At 37.9% G+C, this 27,098-nt stretch overlaps 1 protein-coding gene across 1 annotated transcript in view; it reads left to right on the top strand.

Moving 5' to 3' along the window:
* LOC120860208 (lysine-specific demethylase 4C) overlaps window positions 1-27,098 on the top strand; it is a 404,469-nt gene that overhangs the window by 252,344 nt on the left and 125,027 nt on the right. The window contains exons 15-16 of the mRNA XM_040235989.1: window positions 555-631; window positions 25,909-25,964. Coding sequence (XP_040091923.1) covers window positions 555-631; window positions 25,909-25,964 — 133 coding nt within the window. The remainder of the gene's footprint in view (window positions 1-554; window positions 632-25,908; window positions 25,965-27,098) is intronic.

Below are 27,098 nucleotides of genomic sequence, written 5' to 3'. Positions count from 1 at the left end.
CATATCTCTTCATCACCAACCATGAATTGTGTATCCTTTGTCCGTATCACTGAAATTAAAGCTAATTAAATGTAATTTTTGAAGTGTAGTTTTAAATTACATTAATTTTATGCATATAATTTTATGTTCAGAAATATTTTGTTAAAGTTTATTTACTGTACCATTTTAAAACTTCTCCAAACTTTGCTTCATGAATTGCAGCTTATTTTGAAATATGTTGTATGTGAGTAAAGGACTAGACCTGAAAGTTTAGAGATTTTATTATTGCCCATTCAAGTATTATCATTAATATTCTTTATGATAACTAGTGTGAGCACTGGTAACTGTTAAGATGCCCACTCTCATGCTTCCTGGCAGTGATACCCTGTTAGGTATAACGTGTGAGAACCAAAAGTGTCTCTGAGCCAGCCTTGTTTATATTTTGTTATAAGCAGTGAGAATCAAAAATGGTATGGTAGGTTGTTGCTCTGATTTTATTTATTCAGTGGCTAAAATGTGTCATATTCTCAAAATACAAAAGGCTTAATTAATGAATCTATACTATTATTTTGTAGGTTGTTATGGAATCCCTTCTCATGAGATCTGTGATGGATGGCTATGTGCCCGGTGCAAAAGAAATGCGTGGACAGCAGTAAGTGGCTTATTCATTCCATCCATTGTGGGTCCATTTAAATCTAGTGATACATGTACTTTTGTGTGCGGTTTCACCCTTCCCTGTTTTTCTAGTCTTCTCTTTCCAAATCATCCTACTGAGTATCTCTTTATCTACTGTGGAAATATTAAATACGTTTCTAGGCATCACCCTCTGCTCAAAAACCTACAGAGACTAGCAGCTTTTTAGAGCATGTCCAAAATACTGCTTCACATTCTTTCCTAGCAGTTCTAGAAAATAAGTATTCTGAGTGACAGTGAAGATGGGAATCTCTAGGGACCTCTGAGGAAACCATGCTCATTCACAGCTATTCCACTAGCATGAGCTCTTCCCTGTTTATTCATTTATACATTCATACTTTAGCAAATTTTAAAGTGTTTTGTGCTAAGCATTGCTATGAACTTGAGACAGAAACTAGAACAAATTATTCCCTGTTTGGGAAACACAGATTTCTCTTCACCTAAACTGTTTTCCCTGAAGATACTATAGAAGCTTTAGCTTATACCCAAGTGTTGCACTCCATTCCATTAATCTACCAGTTTACTCATTTTACAGTTTGATTGTGTGTTGCCTTAATTTTTCTTAAAAATTCTCTTTCAAGAGCTATCAGAACATTGCTGAAAGTGGAGACTGGTCAGATCTCAAGACTGTATCCCTCATTATTGATCTCAGAACAGATGCTCAGCTTCATTTTGATTATAATAGTAGTCTTTGCTTTATTCCTTAATGATCTCTAATGACAATGGGTTAGATTTCCTTGCAGCCAAAGTTAAAACCCTGAGGCGCAATGTAAGGACCATGCTCTGCATGATGAAAATTTATGTCACGATTATATATGTTTAGCTCTCAGTGTGGAAATAGACATATGGTAACTATAAATTAAAGGCATCTGTAAGAATGACTTTCTATATGATTTTATTGCTGGCATTCACTTTGGATAGTGAGGGGAAAGCAAGGGAAAATATGGACCACCTTTATGGTCCAAATAATCTGATCTATGAAATATTAGAGGTAATATCTCCAGCTTAAGAATTCTTTCCATTAGTGGGCCAGATAACATTTTGATACTTCATTTGGTTGATCATCACATTAACAAAAACTGTATAACTGCACAGTATCTTTAAAACAACCAGGAAGTCCTGCTGTAATATATATATTCAACTCTTGTTTACCATGCTGGTTCTATTCCTATTATATGAGCCAAAGCAAAGTCTTGTAGGGTCAGTTTTATTGATGATGTCTCTTCTTTCACCCTGAAGTGTAGGTTTAGAATTTAGAGCTACTCTAATTCAGTGCACCAAGGCACGAAGAATTCTCCGTTCCATCTGCAGTTACTGCTTGGCTCCCGTGCTCACACACCGAGCAGTCCTGTTACCCCAAGGTACCACTGTCCTTTGCATGGCAGTGCCAGGGCTAGGCCTCAGTCAGCCACCCTGATTCAAACGCTGCTGCGTATCAATTATGTTGTTTTCCTTTAGCATGTCTTCAGAAGGAAATACTTAGGTTAATCACTCTATGCAACATATTTCTATTAATCTTAACCTCTGGTTTAAAGCATACTTCTATTAATCTTAACCTCTCTGCACCCTGAGAAAATACAGTGTGCCTTTTGTATTTTAATATTGACACCATGTAAATCTCTCTTAATTTGCGATAAAGACAGGAGCTCTTGAATACAACTTTGCATTGATTTTTTTCAGACCTACATAATTTCTTAGCTCTAATTGGAAATGATCTAAATTCACAGTGGGCCAGTTATTATTTTTTTTTTTTTTCAGTTTATCCATTCTGAGTTAACTTTGTCCGTGAACGCTTTATTTCTAAATTTTTCTCTTGAGAAATAATTGAATTTCATTTTAAGCATTGCAGAGAAGTAACTGATAATAGTTTGGCTTTAACACCCTTATTTAGTATAGCATTGAGTGTTGCAATATTTATATTTTACTAAGCACTTAAGTATGATTCTTTGGATTTTGTGGCTGGAATGGTTGCATTTGGGAAGTACACTTAGACTTGTCTTCTTAGGAATCAATCTCATACTGTCAGTTTTAGGTTCCAGAGGAGCACTGGATCTCCTTTCGGATGGAAGCTCTAAAAGAACCTAATGGAAATCTAACAGTGTGGCTGAAGTCAAATGATATTTCAATGCTGGCTTTTAGTTCACTAACTCTGATTACTAAGTATTTCCTGGGATTTTCTGTTTTAAACATAGTTTGTGAAAGTAAGGCTTATTCATCGTGAATACAAAAGACTCCAGTAGCGTACTTTGCTTGAGATATGTTTATACAACAGATGTGATTGTTTCAGTTAATTATATTTCCTTTAATGATTGTTGCTTTGAAAATCTTACAGGTAAGAAGAGGGTACCTGAAACACCTTATATTTATTTTCATAAGGTGTGTGTGAGAATCGTATGTGGTAGTTCTATTTTTTAAAGATCAAAAAATAAAAATTAAAGATTAAAAAGAGCACCTGTGAATGGACAAATGGATTAAAAAAAGTGTCTCTGTACACACACACACAAACACATTCACACATGCACACATATGTACAGTGATTACTATTCAGCCATAAAAAAAGAAGGAAATTCTCTTGTTTTGTTACAACTTGGGTGAAACTGGAGGGTGTTATGCTAAGTGGAATAAGTCAGAAAAAGACAAATAATGAATGCTTTCATTTACATGTGGAATAAAAAAAAAAAGGCAAAGCAACAACAACAGAAATACAAACCTGAACTCATAGATACAGAGCATAGATTGGTAATTGCCATGGGCTGGGGGAATGAGGGAAATGAGTGAAGGTGTCAAAGAGTATATACTTCAATTACAAGTACATTCTGAGGGTGTAATGCACAGCATGATGACTGTAGTTAACAGTGCTTTATTAGATACTTGAAAGTGGCCAAGAAAGTAGATCTTAAATGTTCTCACCACACGCCCACACACACAAAGGTATTTAATGTGAGGTGATGAATGTGTTAACCTTATTATGGTGATGGTTTCTCAATATAGAGATATATCATGTTATCACATTGTACAACTTCAACTTCTACAATAAGTCAATTATATTTCAATGAAATAGGAGAAAAAGAGGGAAACTATAATAGTAACTATATCATATAAGTAAGTATCAATTATTTACATTTTCAAAGTAAAGGCATCATAAGGTTTATTTCAACAAATCCAGGCCATAAATAAATGAATTAACTAGCTAACTAACTGAAGTCATACATTAACAAGTAGTTGGGCTTGGTAGTTGCAGATGTGCTCGAATTGGTGGTCACAGACCAGCTGTCTTTTTATTTACCAGTTCTAAGGAGTGGAAGTCATGTGGGCCAAACTGCCCTGCTAGCTTTTCAGTAACTGAAGGCCAGAACTTTGTCTCATTTCTCTATAATACTCCTAATACCTGGTGTACTGTTGGGTCATTTCTGAACTTATAGAGCCTTTATCTGTGACCTTCAGCATTCTCATCATTTCCAGAAGTCTTGGTTTAGTCCTCAGTGTATCTGCTTTTGCTTTTTTTTTTCTTTACTTTATCCACTTATATCAATTAAAATGAGCAGCAGAAGGCTATATTGCATCCTTAACTGTATAGTAAAGAAAGAGATGACTTACACATTTTGAATTACACCCTAACTTGGATTCTAGAATCCTGGCTCTATGCCCAAATTCAAGTGAAACGAAATGAAACAGTTAAGAAATTCCCCAACTACCTGTCTTTTGTGACATAAGGTTATAGCTCTCATAGTTCTAATTAAATATCATTGCTCTGTGCCTGTTTGTCTTGTTTCAGTACTGCTCAGATAAATAGACCTGTATGAGAGCTGTACATGCATTTATGGAATAAATGTTACATTTATGTACTAAATGTTAAGCTTATAACCCAGCTTGATTAGAATGTTGTATTTTCAGCTCTGTTTTGTTTCCAGCTCTTTTGTGACTATGTGATTCATTTTGGAGCAGTTTGTACTCCTTCATATAGTAGCACTTTAGAGGATATTCTAAACATTACCAAGTTCTGTTTTTAGGTGTTGAATGTCAACACTCTGATTCTGGAATGTGTTTCTAGTTATTTTGAGTCTTAATTTGTATCTATTTACTTTTGACCTAAATCACTAGCGTTTATGTCTAATCTGTTCATCAGTTTCCATTTTATAATTACTAAGTTACTGCTAATTAAAAACATAATACAATATTCACACTGTAAAAATGCTGAATATGTATTGCTTTCTTTCAGGTTTTTTCTCCCCCACCATTTTCTTTTTTATTCCTACTTTGAAAAATTATTTTTACTTCTGAGTATTTCTGTGAAATACCTGAACACTGTGTTAGAGCTTCACTTCTAATTATGAAGGAGGATGTTAGTTAAATGTATGGATTGAACTGATAACCTGAATGCTTTTATCCTAAACAGTAATAATTCATGTGCTTAATACTCTGTAGAGTATTAAGAAGTAGTATGCTAATAACCACAGAAGGATTTTCTATGCTATCTTATAAAGGGTTTATATTATTGAATTCTAAAGAACAAATAAAAGCAGGTTAAGAGGTTAAACTTTAGGGATAGTAGAGCTCTTTGGTGGTGGTTTCTCTTCAGGAAATTTGGATGTTTCTTTTGAGGTAGGAGGAATATGAGGTTTTGTTTTAGTGGTGTGAATGGGAGTGGAAATTGCGTGGGAAGATGGGTAATTTATATCGTGGAAAGTTGTGTCATACTCAGGTTTATGACTTTGACAAATCATGAGTTGTCAATCTTCTGTCCATGGTGGCTCAGATGGTAAAGCGTCTGCCTACACTGCGGGAGACCCGGGTTCAATCCCTGGGTAGGGAAGATCCTCTGGAGAAGGAAATGGCAACCCGCTCCAGTCCTCTTGCCTGGAAAATCCCATGGACTGAGGAGCCTGGTGGGCTACAGTCCATGGGGTCGCAAAGAGTCGGGCACGGCTGAGCGACTTCATTTCACTTCACTTCATGGTAGCTTTAAGCCGGTGCTATCGTTTTTCAATGTCAGTGAAAACTTCCAGTGTCTTTTGTGCTATGTCTTACCAGGGAGCTTTTTAAACTACCTTATATAATTCTTGCAGGGCAAGGCAGGGTAGGCATAGTAACTCACATACCTGAAATCTAAAATCTTAATTAGAGGAAGATTTAAAAGCAATGTAATGAGAAGGTTCGATTAGAGACGACTATCTAAGGCCTCTTCTGACCCTGAAATCCTTTGATTCTGTGTTGTTTTGTATTTCCATTTTGCTTTAATTAGTTTTCCTTAAGAATTGGGCACCTTCATGAAATCTAAATTTATTTCTGTACTTCTTAATCTGGTCAAAGGTGATGAGTTACAGAAAAGTACAGGAGTTGAAGTGACATTGGTAATTATTGGCTGGATCAGTGTAATTTTTATATGCTTAAGGAAACTTTAATTTTTTTTTAAAAAATGACTTCAGGGCCTTACTGTAATTTTATTTGTATTTTATATGCATTATTTATTATCTTCTGGATTTCTTTTTATTTCAATATATCCCTTTACTCTTAATTTAGAAGAATTTGTTTAAATATTTTTATTTGGATGTAATACAGCAGAATACACAGTTGTATATTATATTCTTGAATAGATATTGCCATGCTATGAAAAGGTAAGATTTTGAAATGAAAAAGTTAAAAAAAAAAAACATGTAAAAAAATTTCTGTGTAATGAAATAGTAAACTAGGTTGCTGTTGTTGTTTAGTCATTTAGTCATGTCCAACTCCTTGCCACCCCATATAATTAGGGCTTCCCTATCCAGGAAGTACTCTGGGCTTCCCTGTCCTTCAGTGTCTCCTGGAGTTTGCTCAAACTTATGTCCATTGAGTTGGTGATGTCATCCAAACATCTCATCCTCTGTCACCTCCTTCTCCTCCTGCCCTCAATCTTTCCCAGCATCAGGGTCTTTTCCAGTGAGTTGGCTCTTTGCATCAGGTGGCTAAGGTACTGGAACTTCAGCTTCAGCATCAGTCCTTCCAATGAATATTCAGGACTGATCTCCTTTAGGATGGATTGATTTGATCTCCTTGCTGTCCAAGGGACTCTCAGGAGTCCTTTCCACCACCACAGTTCAAAAGCATCAGTTCTTCAGTGCTCAGTCTTCTTTATGGTCTAACTCTTACCTCCATACGTGACCAATGGAAAAACCATAGCTTTGACTATGTGGACCATTGTCATACAGTCTTGACTCCAGCTTGTGCTTCACCCAGCCCAGAATTTTGCTTGATGTACTCTGCATATAAATTAAATAAGCAGGTGACAATATATAGCCTTGAAGTACTCCTTTCCCAATTTTGAACCAGTCTTTTGTTCCATGTCTGGTTCTAACTATTGCCTCTTGATCTGTATACAGATTTCTCAGGAGACAGGTAACGTGGTCTGTTATACCTATCTCTTTAAGAATTTTCCATAATTATTGTAATCTGCACAATAAAAAGCTTTATTGTAGTCAGTGAAGCAGAAGTAGATGTTTTTCTAAAATTCCCTTACTTTTTCTGTGAGCCAGTGGAAGCTGGCAATTTGATCTCTGGTTCCTCTGCCTTTTCTAAATCAAGCTTGTACATCTGGAAGTTCTTGGTTCACATCCTGTTGAAGCCTAGCTTGACGAATTTTGAGCATTACCTTGCTAACGTGAAATGACCTCTACTGTACGGCAGATTGAACAGTCTTTGGCCTTGCTCTTCTTGGGATTGGAATGAAAACTGACCTTTTCCAGTGCTATGGTCACTGCTGAGTTTCCAAATTTGCTGGCACATTGAGTGCAGCACTTTAGCAGCATCATTTTTAGGATTTGAAGTAGCTCATCTGGGATTCCACCACCCTCACTAGCTTTGTTTGTGGCCATGCTTCCTACGGCTCACTTGACTTCACCCTCCAGGATTTCTGGCTGTAGGTGAGTGATCACACCATTGTGGTTATCTGGGTCATTAAGACCTTCTTGTACAGTATTTCTGTGTATTCTTGTCACACATTTATTATTTATTTAAGAGCATTTATTTTCTGTACAATAACAAAGTTGCATTATATATTATAAACAGCATAGATAGCATTCTGCTTTTTTTTTCTTCAAAATAGTTTTAAGAAATCAAAAAGTAAATATGAAATAAAGTTTTCACCTTGGTCACACATCTGTTCACTTTATTTTGCTTATTTGTTTATTTGTTTTTTTAATGGACTAAAAGATATGAGCAAGCTGTACCTTGATGATCATTTGGTATTAGCATTTTCTTTCCTCTTACAAAGAGTGGAATATGCAATTGCAGTGATTAAAAACATTTTAGTGTCTGTTTATTCTTATTGCTTGATTATAAATAAGTGGCATCTATAGATTGAGTAATGGTTGCCATTCATGCCCTCCAAGGCTTAGACATAGCTATTGTTTTGGTTTTTGAAAGAAAGTGAAGTGTTTTCTCTTCGTGAGTCATAATCACAAAGTTAAAATCTGGAAGTACTGAGGTAGTGGTCTTAAGCCACCCACCCCCATAATGTTGCTAAAGCTTGTGAACTAAAAAAAAAAAGTCTTTTTCACTTGTTCAAAAGTATTTGTTTATCTGAACTCTTAATCTTGGAAAATACTGTAGTCTTAAATCTCAACTGCTAAGGCTCAGGTAAAAATGATTAACTTCTTGGAAAGTTGGTAAGTCATCTTTGGGACCCATGAAGTCCCCCTGTTAAATCTGAAGGCAGTACTTTCTCTTCTTTCTCTCTGATACGGGAGTTTTCTTAGGGTAGTGATCATTAAAGAAAATATATGTAGTTGAGAATTACCATATTCCATAATACAACCATTATTTCTCCTGTCCAACTCCTTAGATAAGATTAGTGTTATAGGAACTTGACCTGGCTGTCCAGTGATTGACTCCATGCTCCCAATGCAGGGAGCATGGGTTCAATCCCTGGTTGGGGAACTAAGATCCCACATCCCACATGCCACACAGCACTGCTAAAAAAAGAAAAAATGGTGGTACTGATAATAGATGTTAGAATTGTCTATCATTTGATTCTTAGAAGTCTTACATTTAAAAAAGTTCTATTAAAAAATTTTTGACTTACAAATTCAGGATAGTTGTTGATTTAAATATAATCTACTCTAAGTAGCAAGGATACTAGCTTCCAATTTTCCTAGCTTCCAAAAAAATTTAATGCTGACAGAGGCTGCACGTTTCTCCATCTATCTCAGAAGTCTCATTTACAGATACTAAGTCAGTGGTTTGAGAGAGTAAATCCTTTGCCCAGGCTCTCCATTCTATATGGTAAGAGAGCCCAGACTCATGGCGGTACTCATGCCTCTAGATAGATTCCCAGGCCCAGAATCATTTTTGTTTTTCCTCAGTTGCTTGTTTTCAGAGTGGAAAGAAGGCTGAATAACTGACCTAATTTTGAACCATGTATTTGAATGATTTCAGTTTGTTTACTTTGAAAATTAAGTGAACACTAATAGTGTATTTATTTGGTCATATACTTAGTATGGAATAATTAGTGTTACTGGGCAGTTGAGCAGAGAAGTGCCCTTACTGTTTCATACCAACTCTAGTTTCTTCCTGGAGGACATTTTCCAGAGTTGAATGATCTCCTGGATCTAGTTTCCCAACTGACAACCGAGTTGACATTTTTCTTTAACAAAGAGCTCTGAAGAAGCTTTGTAGATTGGAGCCACTGATTTTTAGATCTTATTGGCTTATGTCCTTGAGAGGTCATGGCAACACTCCTGCACCCTGTGATGTGTTTTATGGTTTATTTTTTCATTTCATGGGCTCCTGTCAAGACCACGTGGTGAGAGGCTGTCTTTGATCCTCACACATAGTAAAAACAGTGAAAAGGCAAGAAAAGGAAGACTGTGTTCTTGTTAGAGACCATGGCTCTGTGTAGCCAAGTGTCCGCTTGTGTCATTGCTCCTCTCCAGTGAGGTGTCTCTGGAAGCTGCTGGCCAGACCACACTCTTACATTCGAGCTAACAGGTTTGAGTTCAGAATCACCTTCTGCCTCCAAGGGAGGCAGATTATTCTGCACAGCTGCAAACGTAAACCTTGACTCACAAAGGCGAGAGTGGTAATAATTATTTTACTTTAACCAAACAGAACAGCATGTTGGAGGATATCAATTTTCTTGACAGCATAGTTATGATGTGGAGGCTTTTCTGTTAGGGACTGCTTATAGGCTAAAAAAGTCAACAATCTTTTTTTTTTTCCCTCTCCTGTTCATTCTTCTCCCTTTTGCCCAATAAACAGCGTCCCCTCCCTACCAGCCCTCCCACCCCCCTGGTAGTGCAGAGAAAGAGAAGTCTACATAGCTTATTGTAACTGGAACTATATTCATAAACAGCTTCTTGATTGAGAACAAATGCCTCATTAATCTTAAGTGCTTCAACCAGAGAGCACAAGTAAAGTCAAGAAGAATAATGACTGACATTATGGGGAGCATAGCATACTGTACTGCACACCAGGGTGTGCATGCCCCGAGGTCACTGGGCTGCACGGTGCATCTCCTTAGCAATGAGGAAAGAGATCCTCAGGAAGCATGGAGTGGGAAAACTGCCTTGCATGCATTTCTCATGAATGGCAAAAACTAGTCCAGTGGCAGGATGAAGGAGTCATGTATTTTGCTGTTTGTTACTGAAGGTCATGGTGGAAAGAAAGAAAAAGCCAGCTGGATTTTTACTTGAAAGCCAAGTGTTGTATAATTTTAAGTACTTTGCTCAGGATCCTGGAAATACTATTATGTAAATACTGTGAAGTTCCATGTAGATTACTTTGGCCAGTCTTAAATTATCGGAGTACTTCTTCCTAACATTGAACCATTGTGTGCCTGGTCTTCTATCAGATAAGTGCTCTGTACTCTTCAAGGTAATTTTTACACTGCAGTAAGGAATGGCATCAGAAAGAAAAAAGGTGGAAGGGATGTAATTTGAAACATAGACTATGATTTCCTGGTCTTCCATAATTGTCCTTTCATACAAATGGCTATATGCTTGTATTTTAATAGCTAAAATGTAGTTAGATCCCTGTCCCCTCCCAGCATGTCCACATCCTAATCCTTGGATCCTGTATGTTACACTGCATGTAAAGGGAATTATGGTAGCAGATGGCGTTAAGGTCGCTGACCAACTGACTTTACAATAGGGATATTATTCTGTTTACCTGGGTGCATGCAGTGTAGTCAGAAGGGTCCTATAAGTGAGGAAAAAGGGGACAGAAAAGGGCAGAGTGATGTGATGTGTTGTGAGAAGTGCTTGGCCTGTTCTGGCTGGCTTTGGAGGTAGAGGAGGGCCAAGGACTAGGCACACAGCCTCCCCTTAAAGCTGGAGAAGGCAAAGAAATGGATTCTCCCCAAGAGCCTCCAGAAGGGAGTGACCTGGCTGACACCTTGATTTTAGCCCAGTGAGACCCATTTTGGAATTCTGACCTACTAAACTTTGTGTTGTTTTAAGTCACTGCATTTGAGGTAATTTGTTACTGCAGTAATAGAGAACTAAAGGACGTAGCATAGCCTTTTGAAACACTCTTAACTGTTCGGCATTCCACTAGGCATGTTGTATTTTCAGTGTCAGCTTTCTCTGACTACCTTCTGTGTCTCTAGCCCACACCCTCTGGTTCTGGGCCTCTAGCAATCCTTTCACTTCACTGTGACACATGATTCAGTGAGGCTCCCAGACAGTCTCTCCGTCCCGTCTTGTCATTACTTCCGTTTAAGCTGCTATGTTTTTTTACACATACTCTCAGCTCCCTTGCCACTCTCTGACTTTGTTACTCTACATTGGTATAACTCAACCCTGGTAAATCCAACTCTACTCTGTACCCGTACCCTGTAGCTGAATGGCTGTGGAGAAACACCCAATATGCAGATTGCTCCTGCTTTCAGTTTTAATTGGAGGTAGGTCTTCACTGGTGTGGATAATTCATGTTGCATTCTCATCATCCATTCTCTCTACCCCTTTCTTGGCTGACTGGTTCATATCTTCATATTTCCCCCATCCTCACCCTCACCTCATCAAGTCTCTTCATATTCATAGAGAAACGGGAAGGCAGCAGTAGAGACCTTGAGGTTTCAACCTGCTTCATAGCTATAATATCTCTGCTTCTCTCTAACACCATCTTCTCTTTTATACTCAGGATCATAATTCCAGTAATTCATCCCTTCTCACCCACATCTCTTCTCCAGATGATTTTCATTATCATCCACACAAGCTGTTATTTCTTCCATCTTCAAGTAAACCAAAAAACCCTCTCTTTCTTCCTAGAAGCTCCACCCTGTTTCTCCATGGCTCTGTAAATATAGTAAAACTCCTGAAAGGCTTATTTTTATTCACTCTCTCCAATTCTTCTCCCCCACGTCTTTCTTAATTTTATTTCAGTCATAGATTTTTCCCTGTGTTTCCTTCAACACTTCTGTGGACCACTGCTTCCTGTTTGAAGCAGTCTTGAGTTGACCTGTAGGATCCTGCCCTCCTGCTTTTCCTCTTCACTGGTCACTTCCTCTCACTCCCTAGAATTCAAACTGTGGGTATCTTTTCCGCACTAATCCATCTAGTCATCTCATCCCATCTCATAGCTTTAATAGTTGCAAACAGCATCTAGTCATTGGTGGCTTAGACATTCCTGTGTCCAGCTCAGTCTCATCTACATGGCCAACTTTATGACATCTCCTGTCATATGTCCATCAGCTTAAATTCACCCTTCCTGAACTGAATTCCAGATCTTCTTTTGTAGCCTTTCTTATTTCCAGGCCTTCTAGCTGCTGAGGCCAAAAACTTGATAGAGTTGGACTTGATGCTTTGTTTTTCTCATACTCCACATCTGTTTGACAGCAAATCTATCATGTCTACTTTTAAAATGAATCTTGCATCCTGGCCACTTCTGGCTACTTCTTAGTCACCTTAGCTGACATAATGCAGTCTTAATCTACTCATTAACTTTTTCCTGGGTATGGTGGAAATCTGCTAACTTCTCTTCTCACTTCTACCCTTGAATCACTATTGTCTCCTGTCAACACAGCAATTGGGATTTAACATGTAAGTTAACATTTAACAGTTAACATGTAAGTCAGCTTATGTCCTTGGTGTACTCAGACTGTCCAGTGGCTTCAAGCTATCACCTTTTTTCAAGGCCTACAAAGCTTTATGAAGGGCTTCCTAGGTGGTGCAATGGTAAAGAATTCACCTGCCGGTGGAGAAGATGAAAGAGACACAGGTTCAATGCCTGAGTCAGAAAGATCCCCTGGAGCAGGAAATGACAACCTGCTTCACTATTTTTGCCTGGAAAATTCCATGGACAGAGGAGCCTGGAAGGCTATAGTCCATGGGATCAAAGAGTCAGATACAAATGAGTGACTGACTGGGCACCATGTAGCTTTATCAGATTTTCTTCCTGTTACTTACTGACGACCTTTGCCATTAGAAAAGGCCATCTGCTGCCAACACCTTTCCCTGGTGAACTCCATGGCCCACTCTCATGATGCTTAACATCCTCTACCATATAAATAATCTACTGATTTAGTGTGTCTGCTCTTCCAACAAGAGTGTATCTTTCATAGCTTTTGCCCAGTGTCTAGGACATAACATGGTGATTAACCAATATTTGTTGGTTATGTTTTCACTTATAATACAAATTAGGTGTGAGCATCTAAGTTAAGGAACTCACTCGCTTGTATAAAATTCATTGGAGCCTGTGAAATTTCCTTTCAGAAGATTACTGCAAGAAAGTTTTTCATTCATTCATTTCATTCATTCAATTTCCTAGTCACTCAGAATTCATGCCAGCCCTGTCCTAACATGGATTCCAGCCTCTCTCCAAGCCTGATAAATGAGCTTCATCTTCAGAAATGGTTCTTCCATGTTTTGTTGATCAGCATTTTGTAAGCAAGTTTTCCGTTAATGTGATTAATTACTCTTTGTTTTCCCAGCTTAGACAGCCCTATTTTATGGTTGTGCACTTCTGTTATGAGCATGTCAGATAAATAAGGGTGTGGGGAGATACTTCAATCTTGTAATTTTTCTATAGCACTGAAAATTGGCTTTGGTGTCACTTATGGATATGTCAGCTAAAATGAGAGTTCCTTATGAGGCAGCTTGAGAATGTTTGTATTGGCATTTCTTTAACTGATGTTTTATAGAAGAGCCTTTGGAACATGATTTCCCTCTAGGACAAATAATGAACGACTGTGATAGTCATATTCTAACAGTGCCTTTCCCACCATTGTTGTTAATGTTGTGTCAGCACTTTGATTATAAACATTTTTTTTCATGGTTTAATAACTGAGCTGTACAGAAACCACTCCATGTTGTAAATTGATATACTCTCTGTTCATCTCAGCGGTGATTTTTTTATGAAAGCAAAATTTAAAAGTACCTTGGTATTGCTAAAAGGGGATTTTGTGAATGGTATTAAGTGAGGGAAAAGGATCTAAGCAGGAAAGGTACAATATCAGAATATGATCTGAAGTTACACTCTTTCATCCAGCTTTTAACTGCTCTGGGGTGGGGTACACAACAGAACAGCTCTTTCAGTGCTGTACTTGGGAGGCAGGAGGAGCAGCCACTATTGGAGTAATCATTTTGTAACAGAAATTTCAGCATTTTTTGGTTTGGTTTTAGGAAACATTAGTTGACTAGCAATATATCTGTATCTTTATAATAGTGAGTCATTTTACCATGGGTGTTATTGTTCCTAGAAAAGCCATGCTCATAAACATTAGATAAAACAGGGCTGGCAATGAGCATTCACTGTGGAGTTGTATTTATTTATTTTGTTCTGCAAGGCTAAACAATTTTAGTATCTTTTCAGGTTAGGTTGGAAGGAAGTTCGGGTACACTAAAAGACTGGTAGAAATCATAGATGCCCTTTTAAAATATTCATTTAAGTAAAAAAAAAAAAGAGAATTTTAAATTACACATATTTGATGGAAAAAGTTTTAATTTCTTTGTGTGTCTGTGGGTTTGTTTTTTTTTTTTTATGTAAAAGTAGTAAGTATTGTTAGGAAAGTTTCCCATTCCTGTCACTCTCAAATTCTCAAATCTCATTGTTAATAGAAAACTACTCATACTGTTTTGTCATTCAGCCTTTCAGTTATTTTTTGTGCATAAACTAATACTGTTATTTTGTTGTTCTTAAGAGACCCAAATGGTGTCACAGTTTATTTAATGTCTTAGTGTTTTCATTTAATATTACATTGTATAATTTTGGATTTGCCATATATTGTTCATCACTTTTAAATTTTAAACCTGAAGCTAATTTAAAAATTCAGACATTACAAGTAAATCTAAGTAACTGACCATTCCAGCTCCTCCCAGAGGTATCTGTTTTCTCTGTTATGAACAGAAATGAAATAATAGTCATTGTACATTACTACTTCTGCATAGATATAAATGTTTACCTAAGGTAGATTCCAAGAAGGTAGCTTGCTTGTCATAATTTACGTTCATTTAAAATTTTGATTGATAATGCCAAATTATTGTCCAAAGCCGCTGTTACAACTCACATACCTCCAAAACTAGACTTCCTGATTTAAAAACCTGAGGCTAATGCTCATTATTTCATTTTTCATTTTCTTATTCTTGAAATTCGGTATCTTTTGTGTATTTATTGGCAATGAAGATTCTTTGAATTTTTTGCCTGTTTTTCAAAAGTATAGATTTTTAAAAATTATTTTTTGGATAATCTTTGTTTTACATTGGAAATTTTAAAATTGTTTTATGTTAATTTATTTAGTATTTTATCCTTTAGAATTTTAAAACTTTGATACAGTCAAAATTTATCTCTTCTACCTGCCTTTTGTTTTTTTAAATGTTATGTTAACAAGCCATTTATCCTAAATTCATCAAAATTTTTGCCTACAATTTCTTTTACGAGTTCTGTTTTTGAGTATAAGTCTGTAAATAAATTTATTTTATATTAGCCCATTTTAGGTGTTCTTCATTCCTTCCTGCCACTTCTGGTTCAGCCTGGTGTCATTTTCCTTCTTTTGGAAGATTTTTTGTTTTTTTAACAGTTGTATAGTGTGGATTCTTAGGAGACAAATTCTCTTAGATTTTTGTCTCTATGAGATTATTTTTATTTTCGAAGGATATTTTCCCTGGAAATAGTTTGCCAGCTTTTTTCTTTGAATATTTTATGGATATTGTTTCATTGCCATTTGCTGCCAATGTTTCTGGTTGGATTTCAGATGGAGTTCATATACTTGTTTACTGAATATGTCTTTTTTTTCTTCTGCTTTTAAGATATGTTCTTCATATTTGGTTTTCAGAGTTTTGACTGTTAACTATTTAGGTATGTTTCCTTTGTATTCATCTGCTTGCAGTTTGCTAGGCATCTTGAATCTGTGGATGTCTTTTATCAGCTTTGGAAAGTTCTCTGTTATCTCTACAAGTATATATATTTTTTCATCTATTCTTGTTTCCCTCTTCTTGGAATCCAATTATGAGTAAATTGAATAGGTTGTTATTTTCTCTTTGTTGCTGCTGTTCAGTTGCTAAGTTGTGTCGGACTCTTTTTCAACCTTATCCAATAATTCTAATATCTTGTTTGTCTTGCTTCTAATTTTATTGATTACTTTCTTGATCATGTTATATTTTCTTGCTTTTAGTATACTTTGTACTCTTTTTGATTGTGTGGTGAAGATTTTGTCTGTAGCGAATGAAATTAATATTATTTCCAGAAAGAGGGTGCCCCTTTGTCAGATTTTTAAAGTAGAGGTGAAGTCAACCTGATTGTACCTGAGTAGGGTCTGAGCTGTATTCTAGCTTTTGTTTGATTCAGTCCACTCTGATGTCAGGTGTTTGGAGGGTGGGATCAGGACCTTGCATTCAACAGTGTCTGTATTCTGGGCACTGTAAGGACTCTAGCATTTGTCTGGCTTCCACAGCTGGGTTGGCATTGTTTAAAATTTTGGGAAATTTCTCTTTGGTTTAGAGCAGCTGCCTGGATTGGGGGTTATGGAGAGTTTTCTCTCCAGTTCTTCTTCTTGCATTTTGTATCGCAAGAGAATTATAATGACAGATACATATTTTATTTCCTGCTAAATTGCTATACCTAGATTATCTACTGGCAATGTTATATTTAAGTAGCCTGGAACCACAATTAACCTTTCACATAGTTGACCACTGCTATTGTGTGTTTATGAAATGCGTTACATTTATTAACTCATTTCAGGAAGTAGTATTTTTTCCTCTTTTATAGGTGAAATATCTAAAGCAGAGGAAGTAGGTAAGTAACTAGCCAGAGGTCATACCAGTAGTAAATGGTAGAACTATGATTTGAACCTTGGCCATCTGCATTTTGTTAAACACCAGGATGTGGCTGACTCTCCAGTTTAACTATTCTTCCTCTCAGTTAAATTGGATTCGTTTAGCCTGAAGTTTGATGGCACAGACTAAAATGTTGCTTTTGTGTAAAATGGTATAATTTTTGAAGATGAAGTGGAGATAAATTTACCAATTTATTCTCATACCAGTGAGAAGTTTTATTATTAGCTATGTTAGTAAAACAAATGGGAACACAGATCATTATGTAATATATGCTGCTTGATAACAGTTTTTTATGATATGAGTTCTTTTGAGGTGATTAGTAAAATGAAATCTTATTTACAGAAATGAGGAAATGGGGAGTTGGTTATGCCCTTTGCTTTTATTTTCTTCACAGTTTTGTTGAGTACAAACAGGTCTTCTCCCTTCTCAATTGTGAGCTTCCCAGAGCAGGCACAGTTCTCCTGTTTATTTTGGCTCTCTACTTTGATGTCTTGTGCCTTGCCTTGTACATAGGACAGAAGATACTGGAGAAAAAGAGTGTGGACATTTGGTCAAGAAAGCCTGAGCTTAAACTCAGTTGCTGTTTTTGTTAGTTGGGCTTCCCTGGTGGCTCAGATGATGAAGAACCCGACTGCAATTCAGAAGACCTGGGTTCAGTCTCTGGGTAAGGAAGATCCCCTGGAGAAGAAAATGGCAGCCCAGACCAATATTCTTCCCTGGGGAGTTTCATGGATAGAGGAGCTTGGTGGTCTACAATCCAAGGCGTCGCAGAGTCTCACACGTTTGAGTAGCTAACACTAGGGGTTGGAAAATAAAACCTGTGGATTCAGTCCAGCTCATTGCCTACTTTTGTAAATAACATTGTAATTGGGATACAGCCACACACATTTGATTACATATTGTCCTATAGTGGCAGAGTTTACTTGCAATAACTTCATAGTTATACAAAGCCCAAGTTAGTAAATATCTGGTTATTTACAGAAAAGTGTAAATCATCCTGGACTGGGTGATTTTTAGGTATGTAATTCAATCTCTTGATTCTTAGTTTCCTGTGAAATTAGTGACTTAATAAGTTCTTGTTAAATAAGGGAGGTAAAGTACATGTATACACATGGACATCACCAGATGGTCAAGACTGGAATCAGATTGATTATCTGATCTTTGCAGATTGATTATCTTCTCCATCTTTGCAGCCAAAGATGGAGAAGCTCTATAGAGTCAGCAAAAACAAGACTGGGAGCTGACTGTGGCTCAGATCACGAACTCCTTATTGCCAAATACAGACTTAAATTGAAGAAAGTGGGGAAAACCACTAGACCATTCAGGTATGATCTAAATCAAATCCCTTATAATTATACAGTGGAAGTGAGAAATAGATTTAAGAGACTAGATCTGATAGATAGAGTGCCTGATGAACTATGGAATGAGGTTTGTGACATTGTACAGGAGACAGGGATCAAGACTATCCCAATAGAAAAGAAATGCAAAAAAGCAAAATGGCTGTCTGGGGAGGCCTTACAAATAGCTGTGAAAAGAAGAGAAGTGAAAAGCAAAGGAGAAAAGGAAAGATATAAGCATCTGAATGCAGAGTCCAAGGAACAGCAAGAAGAGATAAGAAAGCCTTCCTTAGAAATCAATGCAAAGAAATAGAGGAAAACAATAGAATGGGAAGGAATAGAGATCTCTTCAAGAAAATGAGAAATACCAAGGGAACATTTCATGCAAAGATGGGCTCGATAAAGGACAGAAATGGTATGGACCTAACTGAAGCAGAAGATATTAAGAACAGGTGGCAAGAATACACAGAAGAACTGTAGAAAGAAGATCATTACAACCAAGATAATCACAGTGGTGTGATGACTCACCTAGAGCCAGACATCCTGCATTGTGAAGTCAAGTGGACCTTAGAAAGCATCACTATGAACAAAGCTAGTGGAAGTGACGGAATTCCAGTTGAGCTATTTCAAATCCTGAAAGATGATGCTGTGAAAGTGCTGCACTCAATATGCCAGCAAATTGGGAAAACTCAGCAGTGGCCACAAGACTGGAAAAGGTCTGTTTTCATTCCAATCCCAAAGAAAGGCAATGCCAAAGAATCCTCAAACTACCACACAATTGCACTCATCTCACATGCTAGTAAGGTAATGCTCAAAATTCTGCAAGCAAGGCTTCAGCAGTACGTGAACCGTGAACTTCCAGATATTCAAGCTGGTTTTAGAAAAGGCAGAGGAACCAGAGATCAAATTGCCAACATCCGCCAGATCATGGAAAAAGCAAGAGAGTTCCAGAAAAACATCGATTTCTGCTTTATTGACTATGCCAAAGCCTTTGACTGTGTGGATCACAATAAACTGTGGAAAATTCTGTAAGAGAGAAGAATACCAGACCACCTGACCTGTCTCTTGAGAAACCTATGTGCAGGTCAGGAAGCAACAGTTAGAACTGCACATGGAACAACAGACTGGTTCCAAATAGGAAAAGGAGTACATCAAGGCTGTATATTGTCACCCTGCTTATTTAACTTTTATGCAGAGTACATCATGAGAAACGCTGGGCTAGAAAAAGCACAAACTGGAATCAAGACTGCCAGGAGAAATATCAATAACCTCAGATATGCAGATGATACCACCCTTATGGCAAAAAGTGAAGAAGAACTAAAAAGCCTCTTGATGAAAGTGAAAGAGGAGAGTGAAAAAGTTGGCTTAAAGCTCAACATTTCAGAAAACGAAGATCATGGCATCGGGTCCCATCACTTCATGGGAAATAGATGGGGAAACAGTGTCAGACTTTATTTTTGGGGGCTCCAAAATCACTGCAGATGGTGACTGCAGCCATGAAATTAAAAGACGCTTACTCCTTGGAAGGAAAGTTATGACCAACCTAGATAGCATATTCAAAAGCAGAGACATTACTTTGCCAACAGAGTTCCGTCTAGTCAAGGCTATGGTTTTTCCTGTGGTCACGTATGGATGTGAGAGTTGAACTATGAAGAAGGCTGAGCGCCAAAGAATTGATGCTTTTGAAGTGTGGTGTTGGAGAAAACTCTTGAGAGTCCCTTGGACTGCAAGGAGATCCAACCAGTCCATTCTGAAGCAGATCAGTCCTGGGATCTCTTTGGAAGGAATGATGCTAAAGCTGAAACTCCAGTACTTTGGCCACCTCGTGCGAAGAGTTGACTCATTGGAAAAGACTGATGCTGGGAGGGATTGGGGGCAGGAGGAGAAGGGGACGACCGAGGATGAGATGGCTGGATGGCATCACTGACTCGATGGACATGAGTTTGAGTAAACTCCAGGAGTTGGTGATGGACAGGGAGGCCTGGCGTGCTGTAATTCATGAGGTCTCAAAGAGTCAGACACGACTGTACAACTGAACTGAACTGAACTGAAAGTACGTGGTTTCTGGCATGTTTTTTGAAATGAATCAGGCCTTTAATATAGTCTCCATTCTTCTAATAGAAGCCTTTCATTATTGATAACCAATTCACTGACTTAATGTCCTGATGGACAGTATCACTTCCTACTTCCTCATTCAGTTCTTTCACTTCATTTGAAGATGTTCAATACTTAATACAATTATTATATTTGGTCGGTGCCAATGTTTCTGTATATCAGACATTGTACAGATTCTTAAGAAAACTCGAGCTTCTTTTCAGGCAACAGTTAACCTATTTAATTTTAGACTAACCTTTTTTTCTGACAAAGTATTATTTAAACAAAGAGAAGGTTAAAAATTGACCTGTCTGATATTGTCTTCTACTGAGCTGTTAACATAGGGAAAGGCTTCTCTTGGAGGAGAAGCAAGGGAGGCTTCCTGGAGGAAATTATATTTTGGCAGAAACCTGAAGAATCAGTTCACTTCAGTTCAGTCACTGAGTCGTGTCCGACTCTGCAACCCCATGAATCGCAGCATGCCAGGCCTCCCTGTCCATCACCAACTCCGAGTTCACTCAGACTCACAGCCATTGAGTCAGTGATGCCATCCAGCCATCTCATCCTCTGTCGTCCCCTTCTCCTCCTGCCCCCAATCCCTCCCAGCATCAGAGTCTTGTCCAATGAGTCAACTCTTCGCATGAGGTGGCCAAAGTACTGGAGTTTCAGCTTTAGCATCATTCCTTCCAAAGAGATCCCAGGACTGATCTGCTTCAGAATGGACTGGTTGGATCTCCTTGCAGTCCAAGGGACTCTCAAGAGTCTGCTCTAACACCACAGTTCAAAAACATCAATTCTTCAGTGCTCAGCTTTCTTCACAGTCCAACTCTCGCATCCATACATGACCACTGGAAAAAACATAGCCTTGACTAGATGGACCTTTGTTGGCAAAGTAATGTCTCTGCTTTTGAATATGCTATCTAGGTTGGTCATAACTTTCCTTCCAAGGAGTAAGCGTCTTTTAATTTCATGGCTACAGTCACCATCTGAAGTGATTTTGGAGCCCCCCAAAATAAAGTCTGACAGTTTCCACTGCTTCCCCATCTATTTCCCATGAAGTGATGGGACCAGATGCCATGATCTTTGTTTTCTGAATGTTGAGCTTCAAGCCAACTTTTTCACTCTCCTCTTTCACTTTTCATCAAGAGACTTTTTAGTTCTTCACTTTTTGCCATAAGGGTGGTATCATCTGCATATCTGAGGTTATTGATATTTCTCCTGGCAGTCTTGACTCCAGCTTGTGGTTCTTCCAGTCCAGCGTTTCTCATGATGTACTCTGCATAGAAGTTAAATAAGCAGGGTGACAATATACAGCCTTGATGTACTCCTTTTCCTATTTGGAACCAGTCTGTTGTTCCATGTCCAGTTCTAACTGTTGCTTCCTGACCTGCACATAGGTTTCTCAAGAGGCAGGTCAGGTGGTCTGGTATTCTCTTCTCTTACAGAATTTTCCACAGTTTATTGTGATCCACACAGTCAAAGGCTTTGGCATAGTCAATAAAGCAGAAATCGATGTTTTTCTGGAACTCTCTTGCTTTTTCCATGATCTGGCGGATGTTGGCAATTTGATCTCTAGTTCCTCTGCCTTTTCTAAAACCAGCTTGAATATCTGGAAGTTCATGGTTCACGTACTGCTGAAGCCTTGCTTGCAGAATTTTGAGCATTACCTTACTAGCATGTGAGATGAGTGCAATTGTGTGGTAGTTTGAGGATTCTTTGGCATTGCCTTTCTTTGGGATTGGAATGAAAACAGACCTTTTCCAGTCTTGTGGCCACTGCTGAGTTTTCCCAATTTGCTGGCATATTGAGTGCAGCACTTTCACAGCATCATCTTCCAGAATTTGAAATAGCTCAACTGGAATTCCATCACCTCCACTTCTTGAATAAATAGTAGTAAACAAAGTCAAAGTGAAAGTCACTCAGTCCTGTCCAACTCTTTGCAACCCCATGGAGTATAGTCCATAGAATTCTCTAGGCCAGAATACTGGAGTGAGTAGCCTTTCCCCTCTGCAGGGGATCTTCGCAACCCAGGGATCAAACCCAGGTCTCCTGCATTGCATGCGTATTCTTTCCCAGCTGAGCAACAAGGGAAGCCAAAGAATACTGAAGTTGGTAGCCTATCCCTTATGCAGTGGATCTTGCAGACCCAGGAATTGAACCTGGGTTTCCTGCTTTGCAAGTGGATTGTTTACCAACTGAGGTATCAGGGAAACATTAGTTCAAATTAATTTACAAATGAATGACTTGACAGTTTGACATCTTTGTGTTTCTACCAGACCAGCTTGTTTGACTTATGTTAGGTATAGTGAGTCAAAAAAAGAAAAATGGTGTAACTGGACATGATTTTATTCTTTCCTACTCATTTTTTTAAAATCAAGTGAATTAAACAGAAACCATGTTATCATGTAGATCAAAATAGCTTTACTTGGCCACAGATTTTTTTTTTGTTGTTCTTTACTAAGAAATATGATTTCTACTCAAGCAAATCATGGCAAAAATAACTCTGTCGAATCACTGTTTCTTAGCTCCATGTTAAGTCACTGGAGCTTGAAGTTTTCTTTCCTTAGTACTCCCACAAGTATGTGAACACAGTCTTTGCAGTTTTGTGATGCTTTGATGATTTTCAGGATTTTCACTCTGCCTATTTTGGCGTATTTTCTCGTTTATTTAACAAATTCTTATGGAGGGTGCTCTCTCTATTGGGTGTCATTATAAAGAGTCACCTAACAAATTTCTGCCAGCACTCACTGAGCTAACAGTTTAGTGAAGACAGCAGAAGGAATTCAACAAATAGTTAACAAGAGTAACAAGACGGAAGTAACTGAGCAGGGGATTAGGAGATCCCTCCTTGTGGAATCAGCATTTACGCTGAAATATCAAGGATGTGTTCCTTTTAGAGGGAAACTCATGGAAGGTGGGATTTACAGAATTCAATTGATTCAATCTCAGATGAGAGGAAGAGTATACCTTCTAACCTGAGCTAGAAGCTGAAGGAGTACAGGTTTGGGAAGAAGACATGAGTTCAGTCTTGTACATATGTTTGAGATTCCTGTGGACTGTCAGACATGACAGAAGTTAAATGTTTGAGTCAATGATCTTCTAAGAATCAAGGTAGTGCATCAGATGCCCAGCAAACAGGTATGGAGAGAGGAGTGAATAGGCCCTACTACAGAAATTACAGTGTTTAAGGAGTGTGAAAAAGATGCCTGTAAAAGAAAGCTAAGGATCAGGTTGAGATGGAGGGCAATGAGGAGACTGTCTGGTTATAGAAACCACAGAAGAAGCTGTTTTAGGCACAATCAATTATGTTGAATGCATCCAAGAAGTTAGGCGAACCAAGGACTTTGAATTGTCCATTAGATTTTGTGAGAGGGAGGTATCAAAGCAACAAGCTTTATGTTGTGGCAGGTGAGAGTCTTCTCAACTCCACTTAACGTCTTGCGTCTGCAGGTTCCACTTTACAGGATGTTCTTCCTGTTGTAGTAGTGCTCTGCAGCACATGGACCTGTTCGTGATCCTAATCAGGTGTATGGAGCAGTCTCCATGCTGCTTTGCTGTTTTTACCTCTGCCAACTCTTGCCTTAAGGCTTCTTCTCACTACTAATTTCATTAATCATACAACTAATTCTCTCAGTGTCTGTACTACTCACAGTCTACAATTCTCCCTTCCCACATTCCTACTTCATACTCATATCTTTTTATATTGAATGAAAGTATCTGACCTTGTGTTTTGTTTTATTTTCATTCTGTCTCTGTAGAAAGTGTATTAAATTACTGGAAAAATACTGAAAGTCAAAAACATTTTATGAAATAGTTCCTGAATAAGTTGGATGTTATTGAATAATTCAAATTGTTCTATTTTTCATTTTCAATATTTTGAGTGTGAAATTTTCCTTTCATTGTGTGTTTCATCAAAACCAGTTCTTTGAAAGGCCCCTGGAATATGGCTTTGCACTAAAGAATGTTCTCCATTAAGTTCTTGAGCTGGGTTTGTGATGGATTCAAATGGATGTCCACAGGGCAGCTACTGTGGACCTTTTGCTACTGTGAACCTTTAATAATCACTGGGGAAATTTCAAATCAATGTGTAGAGACTTCCCAGACAAATAAAACCATTGAACATGTCTGGTATTTTCTTTCTTTTTTTTTTTGCTCCCTATTAAGAGTTCTATAGATATGTTGATCCTCCTCAGTAGTTTTGGTGTTATTCTCAGAAAAATAAATTCTGCAGAGTTTGACACCCCATTATTATTAGATAAGTTGGAGGGATCTAATCTTCACAGGCTTGGGCAAAGCTGTCAAAATCATTTAAAGGCGATCACCTGGGAGAATAGATAAAGAAATTTTATATAGACAGCTTGAAGGAAAAAAAAAAAACCACCAAATAACCTGTAACTATTGAAAAAAAGATATTAGTGCAGTAAACTGGGAGTACAAGCTTGAGGTTGAAAATAAAAAAGTTGTTTAGATATTTAGTTAAAAATTCTAGGCCAACAGAAGTCATTGCATTACTCTTTGGCCATGTTTTCTTATGGAGTTTTTCATAAAATTGTAATGAGTAGTGATAAGTATATCTTTATTATGTAAAGGGAGTCATCTTGGAGTGAAAAGTATATGCCAATCTAAGACACATAAAAATGCCAAAAATAGAGGGCTTTCCCTGGTGGCTCAGTGGTAAAGAATCCACCTCCCAATTCAGATGACTCGGGTTCGATAGCTGGTCCAGGAAGATCCCACATGACACAGAGCGATTAAGCGCATGTGCCGCGACTGTTGGGCCTGTGTGCTAGAGCCCCGTAGCTGTGACTACTGAGCCCATGTGCAGTAACCACTGAGGCCAGCATGGCCTAGACCCGTGTTCCGCAACGAGAGAAGCCACAGCAGTGAGAAGCCCCTGCACCACTAGAGAGTAGCCCTAGCTCGCCACAGTAAAGACCCAGTGCAGCCAAAAATAAATACATAAATGCAGTTACTTTTTTAAAAGTGCCAAAAATATAAAGTCAATGTGGGGAAGATAAAGGAATACATTTTACAGCACTGTTTTCTGTTTTTCTGGAAAGCCAGCAGTTATCGTAATAATTTTCCAACACTATTTGCCCATAGAAAGACCCAAGTGATACTTTTGTGAAGAGTGTTCTTATAAAGAGCTTCCTGCTTATCCCTGTATTAGAACAAAGCCTGCCATACTCTGTTTCCAGCCATCCTGTATACAGAAATGGACTCCTAGAACTAAAGGGAACCGAGTTGTATGTGTGTGCCTCTGTTGTGGAATTCTAGTCCCTACCTCTCCACACACCAGTTTCTGCGTCACAGGTTCCCCCAGCAGTGGCGTTCTTGATGCAAGGATAATGACAGTTCCCTCCAGGAGATGCACACACCCAGAACACTTTTGGGTGTCTCTCACCTTCCCATCTCTCTTGAACTGTTAAGAGAGAGTCCTTCAGGAAGTTCCTGATAGTTTTAATTTAAAATAAAAAAATAGACTGTATGGGGATATTTAGATAAATAGTGCTGACTTTTATTACATGACTGGAATAATTGTGTGACATTTGTTTCTGCCCTAGGAGTGCTGTCTTTGCAATTTGAGAGGGGGTGCTCTTAAGGAAACGAAGAACAATAAGTAAGTAGTGCGTTAATTGTGTGGAATGTCATCAGTTCCTTCTCCTCGGTTGAGTGTTGAACTTCTGGGTTTATAGCGTGCTTTGCTTCTCATTGTTGTACACATTTGTTCCACAGCTTTGTTTTTATTAATAAGTTAAAATGTTTGATCTTTTTTAAATAATTTTTAATTGGAGAATAATTGCTTTACAATGTTGTGTTGGTTTCTGCCATAAAACAGCATGAGTCAACCGTAAGTATACATATATCCCCTTCTCCTTGAACATGCCTCCCACCCTCTTCCACAGCTCTTGCTGTTCAGGTGCAAGGTAGAGATTTTGTACATGTTTCCAGAAACCATTACTGACAGCACATTCACCTCTGCTGGGGAAAGGTGTTCTCAGTCTGCGTCTGTTCTGTGTTTGACATCATAAGGAGTAACCCCTCTTTCACTAACAGAGCTTGAAGATAGCCCGTATTCTTGTGCCATTGGAATTCTTGTTTTTAATTTGATGAATGCTGTTGTTGTAATAAAAGCAGAATATGCCTGAAAACAATGAAATCTGTTATCTTCAGATAAGTAAAATCAATTATAATCATAGTATTAGAACAAAACCATTTACTTTTAATACCAGTAAATTAACAAGAAAGTGTATATTCTAAAATAGAAACACAGGGAGAAAAGATCGATTTTACAGTTTAAAGGGGACAGTTGGAAAATATGAAGAGACTCATAAGTGAACAAAAAAGATGGGTAATGTTTTTCTATGGCAGCAGCTGAAATGTATTTTTGCATGAATTTTATCTTTATGACCCAATTTAATCATTTAAGATGGGGCCAAAGCAAATTATAGGTTCCTATAAATTAGGAACTTATAGAAATGATTTAGGTATAGGTTGTATTATGGCACTTGGGAGCCACATCCAGCCCCAAGATATGTTTTATTTGACTGACACCATTTTATGAATTTAATTCAGATTTTAAAAGTTGAGAGTTATATGAAAATCCAGATTTTCATCTTTACTGGATAAATGATTGTGCATCTTTATATGACAGTAACCAGTTAGGATGAGAACCTGGCCTAAAGAGAATAGACCTTCTCTAGGTCACCATGCTTTACCAGTATATGTTTATTTGGTTTCATTCTGCCTGGCC

The sequence above is a fragment of the Oryx dammah genome, unplaced genomic scaffold, assembly GCF_014754425.2.
Source record: "Oryx dammah isolate SB20612 unplaced genomic scaffold, SCBI_Odam_1.1 HiC_scaffold_11050, whole genome shotgun sequence".
In the NCBI taxonomy this organism is placed as follows: Eukaryota; Metazoa; Chordata; class Mammalia; order Artiodactyla; family Bovidae; genus Oryx; species Oryx dammah.
The sequence above is the reverse complement of the archived record's forward strand: the minus strand, read 5'-3'. Positions and strand labels throughout refer to the sequence as shown.